Source organism: Manis javanica, chromosome 2 (genome assembly GCF_040802235.1).
Source record: "Manis javanica isolate MJ-LG chromosome 2, MJ_LKY, whole genome shotgun sequence".
NCBI lineage: Eukaryota > Metazoa > Chordata > Mammalia > Pholidota > Manidae > Manis > Manis javanica.
This window is the reverse complement of record NC_133157.1, coordinates 182422596-182443567: the sequence shown is the minus strand read 5'-3', so window position 1 is coordinate 182443567 and position 20972 is coordinate 182422596. Positions and strand designations below refer to the sequence as shown.

The 20972-nt window shown below is 39.3% G+C and overlaps 1 protein-coding gene and 1 long non-coding RNA gene across 4 annotated transcripts in view; one reads left to right on the top strand and one right to left on the bottom strand.

Moving 5' to 3' along the window:
* Positions 1-13730, bottom strand: part of MTDH (metadherin) — an 89737-nt gene extending 76007 nt beyond the window's left edge. The window contains exon 1 of one of the 3 annotated variants that reach the window (XM_036995249.2): positions 13030-13730. In XM_036995249.2, the coding sequence (XP_036851144.1) occupies positions 13030-13410 (381 nt within the window). In that variant the 5' untranslated portion in view covers positions 13411-13730. The remainder of the gene's footprint in view (positions 1-13029) is intronic. The other 2 variants (XM_036995251.2, XM_036995250.2) reach the window with 2 other exon arrangements.
* Positions 13731-13908: 178 nt separating this feature from the next.
* LOC118967829 (uncharacterized) overlaps positions 13909-20972 on the top strand; it is a 351145-nt gene continuing 344081 nt past the window's right edge. The window contains exon 1 of the long non-coding RNA XR_012128328.1: positions 13909-15890. This is a non-coding gene — a long non-coding RNA (uncharacterized lncRNA). The remainder of the gene's footprint in view (positions 15891-20972) is intronic.

Sequence of the window (20972 nt, the reverse complement as noted above, 5' to 3'; positions counted from 1 at the left end):
GTGTGGTGCCCTTTAGTGCCCAGAAACTCCAGTCTCTGGAGCTGCTCAGCCCCTGAGTGAGGTTGGGGGTTACAGGGGATCACAGCTGGTGCCTGGCGGGAGGAAAGATCTGTTTCCTGATTCCTGTCTGTGGTGCCTGTCTCCAGTGTCAGAGCCAGTGGGCCGATCGATCACACAGGTGTAAACCTCTGTGCTTTGTGTCTCTAGCTGTTGTAAGCAGGGCCTCCCTCTGGCTGACCCGACGCCAGCACAGTGACTGCTGGTTTACGAATGGGCCAGCAGGCTAGGAGGAAGGTACAGCAGGCTGTGTATCACAGTGGGGGGCCTCGGAGCTCAGGAGGCAGCCAGGGGGATGGAGTGCTGAAGCTCCTCAAAGTTCCCAACCTGCTGGGCAGAGCGCACTCAGACAACTTTGTCGAGCTCTCCCTTCTTCTTTGCAGCAAGCTCTGTGCAAACTCCGTCCCTCTAGCAGCCCTCTTGCTGCTAGGAAGCCTCTCAGACCGCCTGCCTTTCCTCTGACATAGAGCGGCTTGGTGTTGATCCCCTCCTCCACAAATGGCTGGAATCTCAGTCTCTCAAGCACTCCACCTGTCCAAGCTCCCCAATGTCCAGAGTACCATACAATATATGTTTCTGCTCACAAAGCAGATCTCCCGGGCCATGTGTTCAGCAGTCCAAGCTTCCACTCACTCCCTGCTCCATTTCTCTTCCTCCCACTGGTGAGCTGGGGTTGGGGAAGGCCTTGAGTACCGTTTGATTAAGGCTTTCATACGTTACTCCGTTCCATGAGGTCTGCTCTGTTTGTGAGGTCTGTATGCAGTCTGGTTCAGCCTTCTTTCTTGTTGCTGTTTTAGGGTTTATTGTATTAATTAATGATATTTTCATACTATTTGTGGTTTTGGGAGGAGTTCTCCGTCTTACTTCTCACACCGCCATCTTGAATCCTTGTATTTGTCAATTCTTATATGCTATTTCTTGGCTCACAATAGCCTGTCTAGACAAACCTTTCCAGGTTTCCTGTGGTCAGCTTCACCTTTCTATGTAAACCTCACACCAACGGAATGATCTTGCAGTTCCAATTCCACACAATTTATCATCTCTTTAAGGCATAACATTTGCAAAACTTCATGTAACTTATCTCTTCAGGAAGCTCTCCATCATAGTCACTTACATAGCACCTCCATTTTATTCATGTAAGTGACTATATTAAAGCCATCTTATTTACTATCTGCTAAAAGGTGAGAAATGAAGTGATTAAAAATTAGTTTAAAAATGAACTAAACCTGAGGCGGAGCCAACATGGCGGCGTGAGTAGGACAGTGGGAATCTCGTCCCAAAAACATATATATTTTTGAAAATACAACAAATACAACTAATCCTAAAAGAGAGACCAGAAGACACAGGACAACAGCCTGACTACATCGACACGTGCGAGAGCCCAGCGCCTGGTGAAAGGGCACTATTTACAATAGCCAAGAATTGGAAGCAACCTAAATGTCCATCTGTAGATGAATGGATAAAGAAGATGTGGTACATATACACAATGGAATAGTACTCAGCCATAAGAAAAGGGCAAATCCTACCATTTGCAGCAACATGGATGGAGCTGGAGGGTATTATGCTCAAAGAAACAAGCCAAGCAGAGAAAGAGAAATATCAAATGATTTCACTCATCTGTGGAGTATAAAAACAAAGGAAAAACTGAAGGAACAAAATAGCAGCAGAATCACAGAACTCAAGAATGGACTAACAGGTACCAAAGGGAAAGGGACTGGGGAGGATGGGTGGGTAGGGAGGGATAAGGGAGGGGGAGAAAAAGGGGGATATTAAGATTAGCATGCATGGGGGGGTGGGAGAAAGGGGAGGGCTGTACAACACAGAGAAGACAAGTAGTGATTCTACAACATTTTGCTACGCTGATGGACAGTGACTGTAAAGGGGTATATAGGGGGGACCTGGTATAGGGGAGAGCCTAGTAAACAAAATATTCGTTATGTAAGTGTAGATTAATGATAAAAAAAAAAAAAGCAGTTCCTGTGTGGTGACCTCCAATGAGTTCTACACAATGATATAAAGGGCATATAAAAGTGTAGGCAAAGGGTCTGTTTGTGTTTATACAGAGGATCAAAGCCTAATTTGGCTACCCCGAAAATGAACTAAGATACGATATGAAAAAGAACTTCCAACATCAGCACTCTCAGGAAGACTCAAGCCAGAAGATGACCATCAAAAAACCCCAACAAAGATCCATGCACTGCTACAGGTGTAGATGCACTCATCCCACCAGTTCCTGGACTTGCCTTGGGAATGAAGAAGGAGATATCGAAGCTGGCCTGTGCATACAGCAAAACAACAAATTTGACTGGATCTATACTGTTGGAACTCAACCAAGAATTAGGAGAAGTGCAAGTTGTAGCGCTCCAAAATCTTACAACTACAGACTATCTACTGTTAAAAGAACATATGGGATGTGAAAAGTTCCCAGGAATGGGTTCTTTTAATTTGTCTGATTTCTCTCAGATTGTTCAAGTACAGTCGGACAATATTCACCATATTATAGATAAATTTTCACAAATGCTTAGGATGCCTAACTGGTTTTCTTGGTTTTACTGGAGATGGCTGGTAATTATAGATCTGCTTTGGTTATGTAACTGTATTCCTATTATGTTAATGTGTCTGCACAATTTAATTAGTAGCTTAAAACCTATACATGCTTAAGTTACTCTACAAGAAGATATGTCAAAGAAATAATCAATCTTCCCATGTTTTCTTCTGCCTGCTACTTCTATAGCTTTTCTTCTTCCTTCCTAATTACAACCCTTAAATAGAATTCGTGCCTCATATCGAATTTACCGAGTATCATAATTCTTCCAAGTGGTAAAGACAGCTCAAGACAAATGCTGGGCATAGAAGCCACAGGGCATAAAATCTGCAAAGAAGTAAAAAGCTAACCTTTTCAAACAATAAGGCTTCTCTCTCACTTTCCCTGTTTGGCCCCGGAAGATGACTGGTTAGCCAGAGACGGGTAAGATTCCTCAAGGGAGGAACAACCTAAGACAGGCACAGTCGCAGGGGGGCCATCAGGTGAGAAAATGGGGATCAACAGAGGTGAGGCTTAGAACCTTCCCCCTCCCCCCTGTTCTGAGAGAAATCTTCTGCATCCGTGGATGTTTTATTGCCCTTGTCCTGCTTGGATTAACACATAGTCTACAGGCACACACCTGATCATCTACATTTGCTCTCTTACAACACTAAACTATGTTTTCTACCTTTATCTTTTATCTACCTACCACTTCAGCATTTTATTAAAAATAATAATAAAGAGAGAAATGTGGTATCCACATATAAATCAAGTATAAGAATCAAATGAATATTCATATTTGAACTGTTTATAGTTCATAATGCATGATCAAAACCAAAAGCCTCTGTGATGACTGCCCTTGTAATGTTCACCATGTAACTGATTCACTATGTAAGAATTTGTTCTCCATGTAAGAACTTGTTCGTTATGCTTCAGAAGATTGGAGACTGATGAAAATTAGGCTTGGGGTGGATTAATGATTGTGCATTGAGCATTGACCCCCCTATACAGAATTTTATTATGGTTAACAACCATTTGATGAATAAATATGAGAGATGCCCTCACAAAAAAAAAAAAAAAGTACAGACTTCCAATTGTAAAATAAGTAACTGGGATGTAATGTATAGCATAAGGAATATAGTCAAAATATTGTAACAACTTGGTATGGTGATAGCTGGTACCTAGAATTATCATGTATATAAATGTTAAATCACTGTGTTGTACACCTGAAACTAATGTAATACTGTGTGTCAACTACCCTTCAATAAAAAAAAAAAAATAATAACAAAAACTGTTAGTGAGAGCTCAAACCATGGCCAAATCAAAATAAACAGTGCATTTTATGAATTAAAAAAAAAAAATGAACTAAACCTACTTGTCTTTTATATTGTGATATAGCACTTTAAAAAAATTCATTGGTTTTGTTAATGTAAAGAGGTAATCTTATAAAAACTATTTTTGATAAATCAAGTATATCTAAACATCTACCTATATGTGATGCTATATATCAAAGAACCTTTTTTATATCATATAAGATAAACAGCAGAGAAATCAACCATGGAAATCTAAATTATAACTCACTGCACTATTATTAATTACTTTGATGTACATATGTATATTCATATTTATATTTTATATATAAAACTTATATTTTATATATATTAAAATTTATAAAGTATATTTAATATATATATTTTAAAAGCTACTAAAAATTTTAATGCAATTTCTTTTGAGAGTAACTGCAAACATGGTTGATACAGACCTCTAAAAGAAAGATGAAACTTTCCTTTGAACAAAGACAAAATCTTAAATCCTCAACAATGGGAACACTCTATTTCACAGGTTCTGAAATGATCAGCAAGCATAGGTGGGCCCAAGCTCATTCCAACCTGCACCCATTTAACTTCCTTCTTCACAACATCAACTTACGTAATTACTATAACTAACTGCAGCTGTTCCCTCTGGTCTATGCAGATTTCTCAATTTTCCACTAACTCTTAGGCTTTATATAGCTCTCATAATTACTGGGATTCCATAAATCATCAACAACTCTCCACAAATGCCTAATACTATCAAACAATAAGCCTCCTATCCCAAGAGTAAACTCAACAGAATTCTTGGACAGCAAAAAAAGATACACTATGGTGGTTATGTTTCTCCCACCCACCAGCAGCACTAATTTGTCCTCTTATTCTGCCACTAACTGGTCAAGAAGTCCTTGTCCTGGAAAGTCAGTAATGACATTTAAATCAGCAAATCCCTAAATGGAAGCCTATTATATAGATCTGTTCAGTATGGAAAGTAACCCACTGCAAACCAACAATTCAAATACATTGTGACTGTCAATTTGGTTTTATATTAAAGTATTATTTTCTCTCATCATGGAGCCCTAATATATATGGTGTGTTTCTACAGATTTGCAATTACACAAGGCTCTCATTGCACCCAGATTTAAAAGTCTGGAAAACTTTGAGATGTCCGCCTTCAAGCCAAGCCAAAGTTAATTTCATATATAGCATACAATCTATATTTTAAATTAGACCACGTAAGAATGTCCTTTAAATTTGGTGAAAATCAACCAGTAACATAAAAATAATATAACCATTTCTTACATGGATAAACTCTTGTAGGCAATGCTGTATCTGCCTAATACTATTAGACATCTTCCCAACTCCCATCCCAGATCCATTTAAAAAACATTATTAAAGAACATTGTATGTGGTGGGTATATGTGTTGGGAAGGGTGGTGATAAACCAGAATCAGAATGCCTTGCTGACAATGAGGAAAATCAAATGGAGAGGGAACCACATAGCAGGGGAGCAGATCACATTTAATACCTCCTGGTAAGGAAATAAAATTCTTCATGCCAGTTAATCTTCAATTTATTAATTCCACACAGTTCCATAAACATTTATTGAGTATTTAAATACCAGGCACTGGGGTAAAGACCTCAGGAACAAGGACATATGAAAGGAATTTGCCTTCTAGATAGAAGTTTTGAAGTTCAGAATGACATGATGAACATCATATCATTAAGAATATATACTTAATAGACTAATTCTTTTGAGCAGCCTTTACATTTTTGTTAAATGGACTCTAAATTGCAAAAGCATCTACATATAAGGTAAGCATTTGCAAGGTTTAACATTTGACTTCTAAAATAAAACCACTCGGAATACTATTTTTCACTTGGTTATGTAAATTTTACACCCAGCCACACAATGTAAAAAACCGCAACTTCAAATTACTTGGAAATTCCTTAAGATTAAAAATTAGAAGGGCAGATTATCAACTAACAAAAAAACCAGAATATTAAAAGACCATGGGCTTTGGAGTTGGACAAACCTGACATTAAGGCCCAACTTTTATATTTAATCAGTGATTTAAAGCACTTTCCTTTACTTAATTTCATCATTTGTAAATACAAAGAAAGTATGTACTTGTCTTATATAGGCTTCTTATTAAGATGACAGTAAATGAGAGAACACGTGAAAACATACTTTACTTGCTCAAACAGTTTCTTCTCTTCAATATACTTTACCTCTCTAAAACTATGATGGCCCATGTCCTCATCCCCATGTTCCAGCTATCCAGTCATTTTTCATACTGGCAACTCAAAATAAATGTTAAGTACTGATGGTCAAGAGGGCCAACAAATGGTACATGAATCCACCAGGCCCAAAGCTCCAGACACATATTCTTTCAGAACATTAACAGAATACACACATGATAAATAAATATCAATGGCTATAAATAGTCCAGGCTTGCTCTAAAGACAGAGATGTAATGTTCTCTTTTTTAAAAAATTGCTAGTAGTTTTCACCATTTTCTAAGAAAATTACCTAATATTCACTTATGTTCATTCATTCAGTATCCAGTAAGTGAACACAGCAGAGTAATATAGAACCCTTAAAACCTTAAAAAAAAAAAGAGAAGTGAGGCACAATCCCTACCCTCAAGCAGCTTAGAACCTAGCAAAAGACAATAGCACATACTATAATATAAAAGGTTAAGTCTGCCCATCTTCCTCACATCTCTGCCCCTTAAAGGGTAAGAATATGGGTTTTGAAGGCAAGCTGAGACCAGGGCTTAATTCCCTAGTGTGGGTTACCTGGGATAAGTTACTATTTCACTTAAGTCTCAATTTTCTAAGCTGAAAAGTTTTGAGCATATAGGAGGCCTAAGTATATATATTATGCTCACCAAAAAAGATAAAAGGCAAGATGTTATGGAAATTAATGAGGTATCATCTTTAGCTGATAGATTAGGCTATAAGATGGTCTGACAACAAGTAATAATTTCCAAGTATGTGCCATGTGTCAACCATGTTGCTAGATGCTTTGCATGCATTATCTCATTTCATGGACAAAATCTAGTCTTGGTCAGTTTCTTAGCTTTAGTTGTGCAGAGGTCCATACAAACTCAAGGTAGAACAATTCCTTGTTATTTGAAAGCACAAACCATGCGTTTTATTTTTTGGAAAAATTGTAATAACTTTGAGTAGAAACTAATTTCTACATTAAGTTTCTAAAAGTGAATTTTAAAAATAAAGGAAGTATAACACATTGATAAAATTGGATTTGTTTTTAAATGCAATGTAATATCCTGGAACATGCTATGAAAACCAGAAAGGTACAGTGGAAATAACAATGAGTTCTTAGACTTAGAAATCTGGATATTGTTTTGCCTTTGAAACTCCATTGCTCTATGACCTTGAAAAAGTGACTTAATCTCTTTGAATCTCAAGATTTTTTATGTAAGATCAGAAATATGTGTTTTACCCATTACTCAGGATTTTTAAATCAAATCCTTATTTTTTCAAGAGTTAAAACTAAGGGGGCTAGTGATTTAAAAGTAAACAGAAAACCCTCTAGGTGGTGATACCTTTACTAATACCTGGGATAATACAACAAAACCACCTAAAAATAAAAGACATAATTCTATCAGGAATATCTTAAAAGACTTTAGCCCAATAGCAAATTGTCCAATTAAACTGTGAGATGTCATCTTAACTACTTTGTTCAGCATTTAGTTAGTTCAACAAATAATTATCAAAGGCTCTTACATGCCAGACACTGTTTGCCATATAATCTCGTGGGGGAAAAGCTCTAAAAAAGTAAATGGTTAGGTAAATAATTTACAAACTGTAGTAAATAAAATAAAGGAAACACAAGAGACTGAGACAGAAAATAAAATGAAACGCCTATTTCAAATAGGGTGATTAAAAAAGGATATTCTGGGAAGTTGAATTTTAAAGTGAGATCTAAAAGCTGATTAGAACAGTGGGGACAAAATTGTTCCAGAAGTGTTAATAACAGCTCATGAAAAGGCATTGGGTAATAAAGAGTTTTAACTGAAAAAAGTTTACTACAGTTGGAAATAGCAAACAGGAAACTAACTCAAAATCAGAGACAAACAACTATGTAGCAAAGAGGTTTAGATCTTAAATGCAAAAGATACTTCAGTGTGGATTTTAGAAAAGATGGTGATTTATTTTTTAAAAGACTCCTTACTAGAGTGTTGAGAAAGGAGTGAGGCAGTCAACAGAAGCTACTGTTGTACAAAGTGAGCTAAAGTGACAACAGAATGAGAGTGGTCAGATTGATACATATTTTGGATATGAAACTGATGGTACTTGCTGATGGATTAGATATGAGATGAAGAAGATACAAGGCTGAGGAAGAATCAAAAGTGATTCTTAAATTTGTGGCTTGAATAACTGAATGGATGGCAGTGTCATTTAAAGAAATGGGGGAGACTAGCAGAGGGCAGGAAATAAGTTGTTTTGGGGGTGGTAAAGTTTGAGACAAATGTTAGATTTCCAATTGAAGAAATCAAGTATACATCTAGACATGAAGTTCTGGAGATGAATTGTCAAGTTACAGACACAGACTAATATTCAGTTGGTTCCCATTATTTAGGGATTCCATATTGGAGAATCTGCCTACTCATTACAATTTATTTCTAACCCCAAAATCCATTACTTGAGGTGCTTTCCTGATCATTAGTGGACATGCATGGAGCCACAGACACAAAATAATCAAAGTTGCCTTAGAGGCACCTAACCAGACACCTCTCCCTTCTTGGACTAGCTCTCATAAAAAATATAAAATAAACATAAAAAAGAAGAGATTAAGTCTAGCTGGGGAGCTAGGGAAGGCGTTATAATAGAGGGAGCACCATAGCTGGGCCTTGAAGGACAAGTAGAAATTAGTAGTGATGTAGAAAAGGCCTTACTATTTCTATTAGAATGGAAGAAAATAACAAATCAATTGACACAGAAGTTTAGCTAACGTTGTCTTAGGGGTAATGGTAAGACATAAATCTAAGATGGGGTTAGATCAAGAAAAGTCTTGAAAGCTATATGCATAGACTGTATTTTATTCAACAGGCAATGGAAAAACTGGAAAAAAATTGGATCAATAAAGTCGCATGATCAGAACTTGGCTTTTAAAGATTTAACTGGCATGAAGGAGGTGTGAAAGATTGGTAACAAAGAAAGTGGAAGCAGGAAAACCAGTTAGGATGCTCTCAACATAATCTAATCAAAAGGCAATAAAGTCCTAAAGTAGGGCAGTGGCAGTGAAACCAGAATCCAAAGTAGTGACTATGTAAGACTCTGAAAACTGTAAGAATGATTTACTGGCTGCAGGAAGATGTAACTTATACAATTTTAGCCAGATGAGGCAAACACAGCCATCTTGCATTGTAAAAATAAAAAGGCAGCTCAAATGGCTGTTTACCAGGCATGAAAAGTGGAAATAAGTTGCATATAGAATAGAAATAAATACTTAGGTGAGATATCTTACTATATTATGCATTCAGTAATTATTTACTGAGTCCTAAGCACCCTGAAAGGTTATAGTTGCAAACAACACAAAACACTACACTCCCATATTCACTGGGCTTATAGATATCAACAATTGCATTATGGCAAATCCTCTAGAAAATTTCTACAATATAACTTGTTTGCTGAAAAGAATATTCTTTGAAGTTGACCCTGGTTATGTGCTTCCAGTTAAAATTCAAAGCAATAACTGTCAGAGAGCGGTTATGTGAGATCTCACATCCATATTAAACTACTGCTCAGATTAAGTGAAAAATATTTTTTGAGTGCTTATTTTAAGACATTTAACTGGGTGTCATGGAAAATACATAGAATAATGACTTCAAAAAATGCCAAAAACTAATAAGCCCATGAAAAGTACCACCCCTTTACTTTTAACAGAGTATCAAACTGCAATTCATGCCTTAAAGATCTACGGCAAGATATTAAGATATTAAAAACCAAACTGATCTAAGAATTTCAAAAAATGTTTATGAATAGATTTTAAAAAGCTAACCACCACCTACTCTACAAATAAAAACTAGCTATTGAGAAACAAATTGTGAAAATTCAAGTTGTGAAATTCGGAATGATTTAAGAGAAAACTTGAAATAATGGAACAAAAGGATGAAAATATTTAAGCAAATATGAAATGTCCTTTCAAAGAAACTAGTTTAATTCTACATCACTGAATCCACTTGAATAAGTGGATCACATTCTAAAATAAGTGATACACATTCTAAAATGTGTATCAGAATGATATAGTAATGAAGAGATAGATTTGAGATTAAACATGACTACACTTAAAAATCTACCTTATATTATGGATCTCATGGCTCTATTTCAGTGATTCTCAAACTAACAGTCAGGAATGGGCAATGTGTTAAAAATGCAGATTCTTTGGGTTCAGTCCAGAGATCTTGAATTTATAAGATCTGCGTTGAAGCTCAGGGATCTACACATTTTAACAAGCATTCAAAGTAACTTTATTACAAGTAGTTAGGGATAACACTTGGAGGAATCCTGCAGTGTTTTAACTCAACTAAGATCTATAATTACAAACAAGATGAGTTAAACAGAGCAAGATTAAGTGCCTTACTCAAGTTGAGTTTCTCATTCCTGTCAGGCTGAGAGTTAATTTAAGTCTTCCTCCCCTGGGCGCCCTGCAGTTTCAGCCTATCCTGCTCCTACCCATTTTCAAAGCCAAATTCTGTGATAATGTCTTTCATGGCACCTGGGCCCACATTGGGGTTGCATTGTTAATTTTCTGACTATATCTTTTTCCACAACTGGAAAAAAAAAGCTCCCTAGGGTAAAACTAAGCTTTTACTTTTGTATCCCCTGTACAGTGAGACTCGGAAATATTACTTGTTACTGTCTTTAATTTGCAAGCAGTATCCTGCTTTTCTCCAAGTAAACACTTGACAGAGCAAAACATGAGTACTAAATAAACAGTAACTTATACCTCTTGGCTCTATGAAGTTTTTCTAACTGTGATTCATGCCTCACAATCATATGTAAATCCAATTTAGTGGGTCACAAATATCACCGAAGAAAAACAAACAGAATAGCTTCGTGTGTATGTGTGTGGGTGCACTGTAATACAAAATGTATTTCTTACTGTAGGTTGCAGTCAAAAAAGTTTGAAAGCCATAATTTGTAAATGATCAATTTCTCGAAAACATCTTTACCATTGGGGAGCTAAAGATATTTCTTACCCAATTAACATTCAACTATTTGGTTAGTCTTCCCATTCTTTACTCTCCAGAGTGAATAGTAGATTCAGTTGTTCATTTCCCCCTTCTTTTATTTACTTGGTGAAAAGGAAAAGGGATAAGTGTGAAGTTGGATGGACATTTTTTCAAAGTACAAGTTTCACAGTAGTCTATGTTTCTTCTTCAGACGGGTCACCTGAGTGTTATGATGTACTTAGATGGGCTCTTGGAGCACTTGTCTCTAGACTCAAGTATATCTGAAATTCTAGATGTTTCAAACAGGGCTTTGAAATTTTCACAACCTGCTTCATCCATACAGGGCTTAGGTTTGTAAGTGTATTTGTTTTTTTCAAAATCACCTTCTTTCCTTATCTTGGAGCCAGGTTCTGTATTCCCACCACAGCATTACTTTTTGGTAATTTCTGATGCTCTCTACAAATTTAAATATAGTTACATATGTTCCAAATCAGTTCTATTTTCTCTTCTCCTTTAAGGTTGGATTCATATTGACAACATTGTACCCTTTTCGGGTATTATACACATCTTAGATCCTCAATCTACAGGCAAAAAGTGAATACTTATCTAGGCCTCATAATGTACTGTCTCAGTTTTAATAAAGCATTATTCTTTGTACTGTTACCAACAATATTCTCAATACATTAGTTTGAACTCAAATCCCACTCCCAATAACTTTCCTAAATCCCTCCAACACAATTAGTCTCCCACCCTCTAAATCTCATTAACACTGCTCACACATCTATAGCACCAATCAGTCTGTGTAATATTAGAATATACGAATCTCTTACACTAGTGTCCATGACTGAGTTTAACTCGTATGTGTTATCCTCCCACTGCTCACCAAACACGATAGCACATTTCACATAGTAGGGCTGTGGTTATTACGTTTATTCATTGTTCACCTGAAAAGGTGAAGAGCTTAATTCACAGGATATAAAAATAGGTTAGGAGTTGTTTCTAATTCTGCACACCCTGCATACTGTTTGCTCAACTGTGAAGTATTTCAAAAAAATAACTAAAACTATAAAAGACATACTGGGAGAACCATGGGAAAACAATAACGTAGAAATAAAACACGAAAGCATGATAAAACGGATGTGATGCTTTCTGCATTTCCACACGTGGTTCGGTAAATGGGTGCCTGAATTTCTCTCTCAGCCTGCACCATTCTGCTCTGTCATCCCCTTTTAGTGTATTTCGAAACCTCCCACACCTCTTCGCTGAACTTGCTTCAGCTCTCTCTCATAGAGTCATGTACCCCAAAGTATATCAGGCAACCGATTCCCTCTCGGCCTTGCTCCTGTTCCAGCCTCCATTGGCCACACTCAGAAGAGTAAGAATGGGCAACCATTTCCCTTTAACAGTCCCAACTAAAATGGAAGCGCGTCTAGACGTGGGTACCCTGAATCCTCCTTAAGCCCCAGAGTTTTTAGGTCACTATATTTTACTCCATTGGCTACCATCTCAATACGACTTGAACTAGACATCTGTCTTCCAGGCGTAGTCTTCCCACAACTTCCCAGCACCACCTGAATGTCCCATTACCCAACCCAGTAGGCCTCGAGGAGGGTTGGTACGTTATTCCGGCGGTCAAGGGTCCCAAAATTGGCTTCACCTCAGGGCACTCTAATTTAAAACATACCCCAGCCCGTCTACCTTCCATCCTGGAAAATGGTCTTTCCCACTCGTCCTATACTTCCTGAGTTTCCATCATTCCCCAAGTAACACGTCCAGGGATCACCTCCGCCACAAGGGAGAGATCTGCGTCCCGGCCCTCGACTAACCTCACTCGCTTTTCCATTCCCGGCTGGGCTCGGCCTCCCGCCCGCTCGGACGTCTCCATGTCGGCCCCTCGCCCCTACTCTACCGCCGCTGCCCCCCTACTCACTCTGGGCTTCTCCGGCAATTTCTTCCGGTTCTTCTTCTTCTGGTCCTCGCTCCTGAGGTTCTTCAACAGGACTAGGTCGTCGGAGGCCGGGGCCGGCGCAGCCGCCGCCTCCTCCCGCTTGCGCGGCGGGCTCCGCCGTTTCTTGCGGGCGCCGGCGCAAGCCGCGGCCCAGCCGTAGCCGAGCAGGAAGAGCAGCAGCAGCCCGAGCGCGCCCGTGCCCACCAGGATCACCCAGCCCGGGTACCGCCTCGGCTCCAGCCCCAAGTCGAGGCCCAGCTCGGTGCGCAGAAAACCGAGGCCGACTGAGAGCATTTCCCGAAGCCGGGCCGAGCTCTCCTCGGCCTGCTGGGCCAGCTCGTCCTGCCAGCTCCGTGCAGCCATCTTCCTTCCCGTCAGATAGACTCGCAGGACGCTGAGGCGCACAGACGCCGAGGAATAGTCGAGGGAAGCACGGAAGGGCCGGTCCGGTCCGCCTCAGGCCGAGCGCATCGCAGCCGCCCCTCGCGCCAGAGCCGGGGATCGGCAGCTGCCGCCACCAGGAGGAGAGGGGGCTCCCAGCTCCCCCTAGTCAGCCTTACTCCGCCACCGCCGGGAGGGGGGGACGACGGGAGGGAGCGTCCCCTGCGGCGGCCGCTAAGCGGCGTCTCGGCGCCAGTGCCAGGCCCCGCTGCCGTCCCTCAGTGGAACAATGGCGGCTTCGGCCGCGACCCACGCCGCGCGCGGGGAACTACCGCGGGTCACATGGGTCCCGGCGGGCGGGACGTGGGAGTCACGTGGGTGAGGGCGGGACCGGGCTCCTTGGCAGCGGTTGGGTCTAGGGCGCTGCGGTTGCGTTTGGCGGTGACCCGTCGGGGCCTAGTGGACGCGCCTGGGGACGCGCGACTCTGGACAGAAGGGTGGGAGGGGATAACTGGAGGAAACCTCCGCGGGGTGGCTGGCGGACCTGAGCTAGGAGACGTGGCGCTTTCATTGCGTCCAGGGGAGGGACTCTCGAGAAAGGCGGCAGGGGAAGGGTGAAGAGGAAGGAAACGGGTCACGGGGGTCAGGTCAAAGTCGCCCCAGCAGGGGGTAGGTTTTCTGTCATCTTTTTCTGCGAGTGGTGTTGGGGTGGAAGCGGATTTTTCTCCTTGGGTTGCGGGTTGGCTGAGTCTGAAGTAGGGCGCTCTTCTTCCAGGGCTTAGGTTTAATTCACCAATTGAGTATTTGTCTTCAGGGCCAGCTAACACTGCGTACCTGCCATTCGCCAGCCTGGCTGGGGCGCATTCGTGCCGTTTCGCTCATTTACGCTTGCTCTGGTTATACTCCCCAGATTGAGTCGGAAAGCCTTTGGGCGGTACTATTTTCCTACTAATTTGTAACTTTAATAAGTAACAAGAGAAGCACATGAGGTTGGTAACATCCTTGTTGAGCTTTAAACTTCTTTACCACAAAAGGAGTTTCAAAAAATTCTATCTATATATGTTGTTGACCATCTGTGGGTAGCATTGGAAGGAAATGAATTGCTTTTTTAGATTGTAATTACAAGGATGATGTTTGGGGGCTCGCTTAGGGTATTAAAATTACATTTTGCTGTAAGGAAAATCAGTGTGTTATCATTAAGTGATAATTAGTATGTGAACAAGTATCTTAAGTGAACTAAATACAGGCTTTCTTCCAAAGAATAGAAAAGGGGTAAGATTAATAAGCACTGAATGCCAAAAATGTTTTGAGTATTTGGTCCTTCTTTGCAATAGTGCTGTAATGCATGTTGTGATTACTGGGTGGAAGGGAGCTTTGTAAATAATAAATAATAAAAATAAACTGCTAAGCTTTATACAGATATATAATTAAAAGACTAAATTACAAGGCCAGAAACTTAGATGATGCTATTGGGATCTGCTTTAACTCTAAAAGTTTTAAAATCCCATTTGTGTTTATGAAATTAGATTTGTAACCTTACATTTATGTTATATTTCCAGAGACGTGAAGGATGACTTTCTAAGAAGTTTTACTGCCCATTCTAGGTTAACACCTGTGGATTTATGAATTAAGCTATTATACAATAATAATGGCAGGGTTTGCCTGTTCCTTTGGCAGCCTAAAAAGTATTGATCATGTAAAAGCTTACCACCTTTTTTCTTTTTATCCAATTGCCCTTTAACTTTAAAAAAAAATGTTTCTGTATTTGGTAGATATAATCAATTCTTAAGATATAACTTCCTAAGTTGTCTTTCCAAGTATTTGTATTTTAAAAACAGAAATGGGGTCATACACTCTTTACTGTTTTGCACCAGGAACACACTACAAGTCCTGCAAAATTAATTGATGCAGTGACCAAGGGCGGGCTGTCCCCAAATTGGGGGACATTTTAATTACTCAGCATTATAGCAACTGGAGAAACACCTGGTGCAGGAAGGGTGCTCTGACTCTTATCTGTCCACATCAGAGATGGAGTTTAGAGCCCAAAAGGGTGCATAAACAAACTTTGTTACTATTATTTTTTACTATTCACTACCTCAGCCTGAATGCTGTTTAGAATTCCTTACTAATTGAAGCTTCCAGACTTCTTGGTCCTATCAGTTTTTCACAGATTTATTGTCTATCTAAAATGTATAAAAACTGTCTGCCTCGGTCGTTTCTTTAGGTCTCAATTTCATTATTGGGCCTCTCTACAAGTGTAATTATAAACTTTTTTCCTCCTATTAATGTCTCATGCCTGTTTGATTCTTAGACCAACTAGAAGAATCTCGAAGCATAGAGGAAAATTCTTCTTCCCCAACAGATGTCATAGTTATCAGGATAAATTTCTGCTGGCAGTTTGCTCTGAAAAGTCTGCAATTTTGATATCCTGGGACATCTGACTGACATATAGCTGGCAGAAGGTAAAATTTCTTACCATGTCAGCTTCCTGGAATCTATCTGTAGAGTCCGGTGGAGCGAGAGTGGTGCTCACATCAGTTTGATTCTTAGACCAGCTAGAAGAATCTTGAGGGATAGAGGAAAATTATTCCTCCCAAAACATTAACTTGCAGCAGGATGAAGTTTAGGTAAAATTTAAAAGCAGTGCTTTAAAAGACTCAAAGCAGTGCCAGCTGTATGTTAAGCAGTTATCAGGGCTGGCGTAAGTAGACTCAGTATGCTAATTCCTTGGAAATGGCAAAATAAGATAAATGTGAAATGTTTCTGTAATCTCTTACCTGAAGCACCAGGGTTGGAATTAAAGTAAAAGTGACTCATGCAGTGGAATAGCACTCAGAAATGAAAATGAATGAACTGTAAGTACATGCAACAATATAGATGAAACTCAGTTATTCTGAGTGATAAGAGCCAGGCAAATAATAGTATGTATAGTATGATTTCATTTATTGTAAAACTAGAAAATGAAGACTATGATGACAAAAGCAAACCAGTGGTCACTGAGGGAGGGTGGCTAGGAGCACGGAGAGGTGGGAGGGAGGGACTAAAAGGGGTGCCAGGAAACTTTGGAAAGTGATGGTTATGTTCATTTTCATCATTGTTGGGATAATTTTGTGGGTATATATGTATATCAAAACCTAACAAATGATGTGCTTTAAATATTGTAGTGTATGTCAACTGTACCTCAATAAAGCAGTTCACAGAAACTTTTTAAAAAATGATTTTCATGGCTCAGATTTTTACAAGAGTAGAATGTTTACTGATGGTATTTCTAACAAAGTTTTTGCCCACCAGATTCTCAACACTATATCCTTAATGTTAACAAAAGCAGTTTTTACAGGTTTGAAAAAAAATCCACCTACACTTTTGTCTGGTTGTATTGTAATTTAACATTGTTGGATAGATTATTTACAGGTATTCTATTTTTTGCCATTGAATGCAATTCTATTATGAACATGCTTGTTACTAAATCTTTGTGAATATCCATAATTACTTCTTGAGGCTGGAACCCTGGTGCTGTAATTGCCTGGGTCATAGCCCACAATATGTGATTTAACCTTTTTAATTTGGAAATTATAAGAGATCTGAAGAAGTTCCACTTAAAGCCTCTCATTTCATAGAGAGAAAATGGAATCTTCAAAGGGTTGTCATACCCTAGAATCAGAGTGCCCAAGTTCAGAGCAGAACCCAGTCTTCCCCACTGCTCTTGACCCCTTGAGGACTATACTTTTTCAGTATACTCTGTGGTCAGTTCTTGATATTAGTGTATTTGTCTGTTCAGACCACTATTACAAAATTCCATAGACTAGGTAGCTAACACAACAGAAGTGTATTTTCTCACAGTTCTGGAGTAGAAGTACAAGATCAAAGTGCCAGCATGGTCAGGTTTTGTTACGGGCTCTTGCTGGTTTGCAGATGGCCACCTCCTCACTCTGTCCTCAATGGTAAATGACAGAGCCAGGAGCTCTCTTGGTATCTCTTCTTATAAGGATATTAATGTCAGATCAGGGCCCTAACCTTATGACCTAATTTCACCTTAATTACTTCCTGAAAGGCCCTATCTACAAATACAGTCACACTCGGGGTCAGAGCTTCAACATACGAATTTAGCAGAGGGACACAAACATCCGATCAATGACAGTGCAGAAAGCTTCCACTTAGGTAGCTTATCTTTGAGAGCTGATGAAAGAAAAATGTTGACTTGGGTTTTCAAAATGAAGACTATTGCCTTTATAAACTGGGTCACAGGATTATACACCTAGAAGGATATTTTATAGTAAAGCAGGGAGCTGCAGTTGAGTGTGCCAAGAATTTGGGTATAAATCTAGTAAGAATTAGTAAATAATGAAATTATATGAAGAGTTATACTAAGCTGAAAGATAATTTATAAATGTGTTGCTGAAAGGGCCAGGATATTTTCCAATCTGTTTAAAAGATCAGAAAATATGCTAAGAACCTGTATGGAACTGAAAGCTGGTTGGGGCATGAGAACAGAAGCCAGGGGAAGCAGAGAAGACTAAATGTAATAACAAAAGTGAAAATAATATATTCTTCAGTGGAATGCCATGCCGCAATAACATATCAAAGGATATTTAGATTCTAATACCACGTATATAAAGTTTAAAAAACATGTATATAAATAATATAAAATCATGCATGGGAATAATGAACACCAAAGTAGAGACAGTGATTATTTCTAAGAAGGGTCATAGAGAAATGGGATTGGAGTGAAGTATACAGGGGGCTACAAAGGTATGTATAATGTTTTTTTTTATTAAGGTATTATTGATATACACTCTTATGAAGGTTTCACATGAAAAAACAATGTGGTTACTACATTTACCCAGATTATGAAGTCCCCACCCATACCCCAATGCAGTCACTGTCCATCAGTGTAATAAGATGCCACAGATTGACTATTTGCCTTCTCTGTGCTACACAGTTTTCCCCGTGATCCCCCACATCATGTGTACTAAACATAATACTCCTCAATCTCCTTCTCCCTCCCTGTGCATCTGCCCTCCCCTATCCCTCCCCTTTGGTAACCACTATTCCCTTCTTGGAGTCTGTGAGTCTGCTGCTATTTTGTTCCTTCAGTTTTGCTTCGTTGTTATACTCCACAAATGAGGGAAATCAGTTGGCACTTGTCTTTCTCGGACTGGCTTATTTCACTGAGCATAATGTCCTCCAGTTTCATCCATGTTGTTGCAAATGGTAGGATTTGTTTCTTTCTTATGATTGAATAGTATTCATTTCTGTATATGTACTACCTCTTCTTTATCCATTCATCTACTGATGGACACTTAGGTTGCTTCCATATCTTGGCTATTTTAAATAGTGCTGCAATAAACAGAGGGGTGCATATGTCTTTTTGAGTCTGAGAAGTTGTATTCTTTGGGTAAATTCCAAAGAGTGGGATTCCAGGTCAAATGGTATTTCTCTTTTTAGTTTTTCGAGGAACCTCCATATTGCTTTCCACAATGGTTGAACTAGCTCACATTCCCACCAGCAGTATAGGAGGGATCCCCTCTCTCCACATTCTCCCCAGCATTTGCTTTCTTAGTGTTTTCAATGCGGGCCATCCTTACTGGTTGAGGTGATACCTCATTGGGTGTGTGGTTTTTTTTTTTTGATATCATTAATCTACAATTACATGAGTGACATTATGGTTCCTAGACTCCCCCCATCATCAAGTCCCCACCATATACCCCATTACAGTCACTGTCTATCAGCATAGTAAGATGCTGTAGAATCACTACTTGTCTTTTCTGTGTTGTACAGCTCTCTCTGTGCCCCCCCTACATTATGTCTGCTAATCGTAATGCCCCTTTTCCCCCCTTCTCCCTCCCTTCCCACCCATCCTCCCCAGTCCCTTTCCCTTTGGTAACCATTAGTTCATTCTTGGGTTCTGTGATTCTGCTGCTGTTTTGTTCCTTCTGTTTTTTTCTTTGTTCTTATACTCCACATATGAGTGAAATCATTTGATACTTGTCTTTTTCCACCTGGCTTATTTCACTGAGCATAACACCATCTAGCTCCATCCATGTTGTTGCAAATGGTTGGATTTGTTTTCTTCTTATGGCTGAATAATATTCCATTGTGTGTACCACCTCTTCTTTATCCATTCATCTACTGATGGACACTTAGGTTGCTTCCATTTCTTGGCTATTGTAAATAGTGCTGCAATAAAATATGGGTGCATATGTCTTTTTCAAACTGGACTGGTGCATTCTTAGGGTAAATTCCTAGGAGTGGAATTCCTGGGTCAAATGGTATGTCTGTTTTGAGTTTTTTTGAGGAAACTCTGTACTGCTTTCCATAATGGTTGAACTAAATTACATTCCCGCCAGCAGTGTAGGAGGGTTCCCCTTTCTCCACATCCTTGCCAACAATTGTTGTTTGTCTCTTGGATGGTGGTGATCCTTACTGGTGTGAGGTGATATCTCATTGTGGTTTTAATTTGCATTTCTCTGATAATTAGCGATGTGGAGCATCTTTTCATGTGCCTGTTGGCCATCTGAATTTCTTCTTTGGAGAACTGTCTGTTCAGCTCCTCTGCCCATTTTTTAATTGGATTTTTGCTTTTTGTTTGTTGAGGTGCATCAGCTCTTTGTATATTTTGGATGTCAATATTTTATTGGATATGTCATTTATGAGTATATTCTCCCATACTATAGGATGTCTTTTTGTTCTACTGATGATGTCCTTTGCTGTACAGTAGCTTTTCAGCTTGATATAGTCCCACTTGTTCATCTTTACTTTTGTTTCCCTTGCCTGGGGAGATATATTCATGAAGAAGTTGCTAGTGTTGATATCCAAGAGAGTTTTGCGTGTGTTCTCTTCTAAGAGTTTTATGGTTTCATGACTTACATTCAGGTCTTTGATTCATTTTAAATTTACTTTTGTATACGGAGTTAGATAATGATCCAGTTTCATTCTCCTACATGTAACTGTGCAGTTTTGCCAACACCAGCTGTTGAAGAGGCTGTCATTTCCCCATTGTATATCAATGGCTCCTTTATTGTATATTAATTGACCGTATATGTTTGGGTTAATATCTGGAGTCTCTATTCTGTTCCACTGGTCTATGGGTCTGTTCTTGTGCCAGTACCAAATTGTCTTGATTACTGTGGCTTTGTAGTAGAGCTTGAAGTTGGGGAGCGAGATCCCCCCTGCTTGATTCTTCCTTCTCAGGATTGCTTTGTCTATTCAGGGTCTTTTGTGGTTCCATGTGAATTTTAAAACTATTTGTTCCAGTTCATTGAAGAATGCTGCTGGTAAATTGATAGGGATTGCATTGAATCTGTAGATTGCTTTGGGCAGGATGGCCATTTTGACAATATTAATTTTTCTTAGCCAAGAGCATGGGATGAGTTTCCATTTGTTAGTGTCCTCTTTAATTTCTCTTAAGAGTGTCTTGCAGTTTTCAGGGTATAGGTCTTTCACTTCCTTGGTTAGGTTTATTCCTAGGTATTTTATAGTTTTTGATACAATTGTGAATGGAATTGTATTCCTGATATTTCTTTCTGCTGGTCCATCTTTAGTGT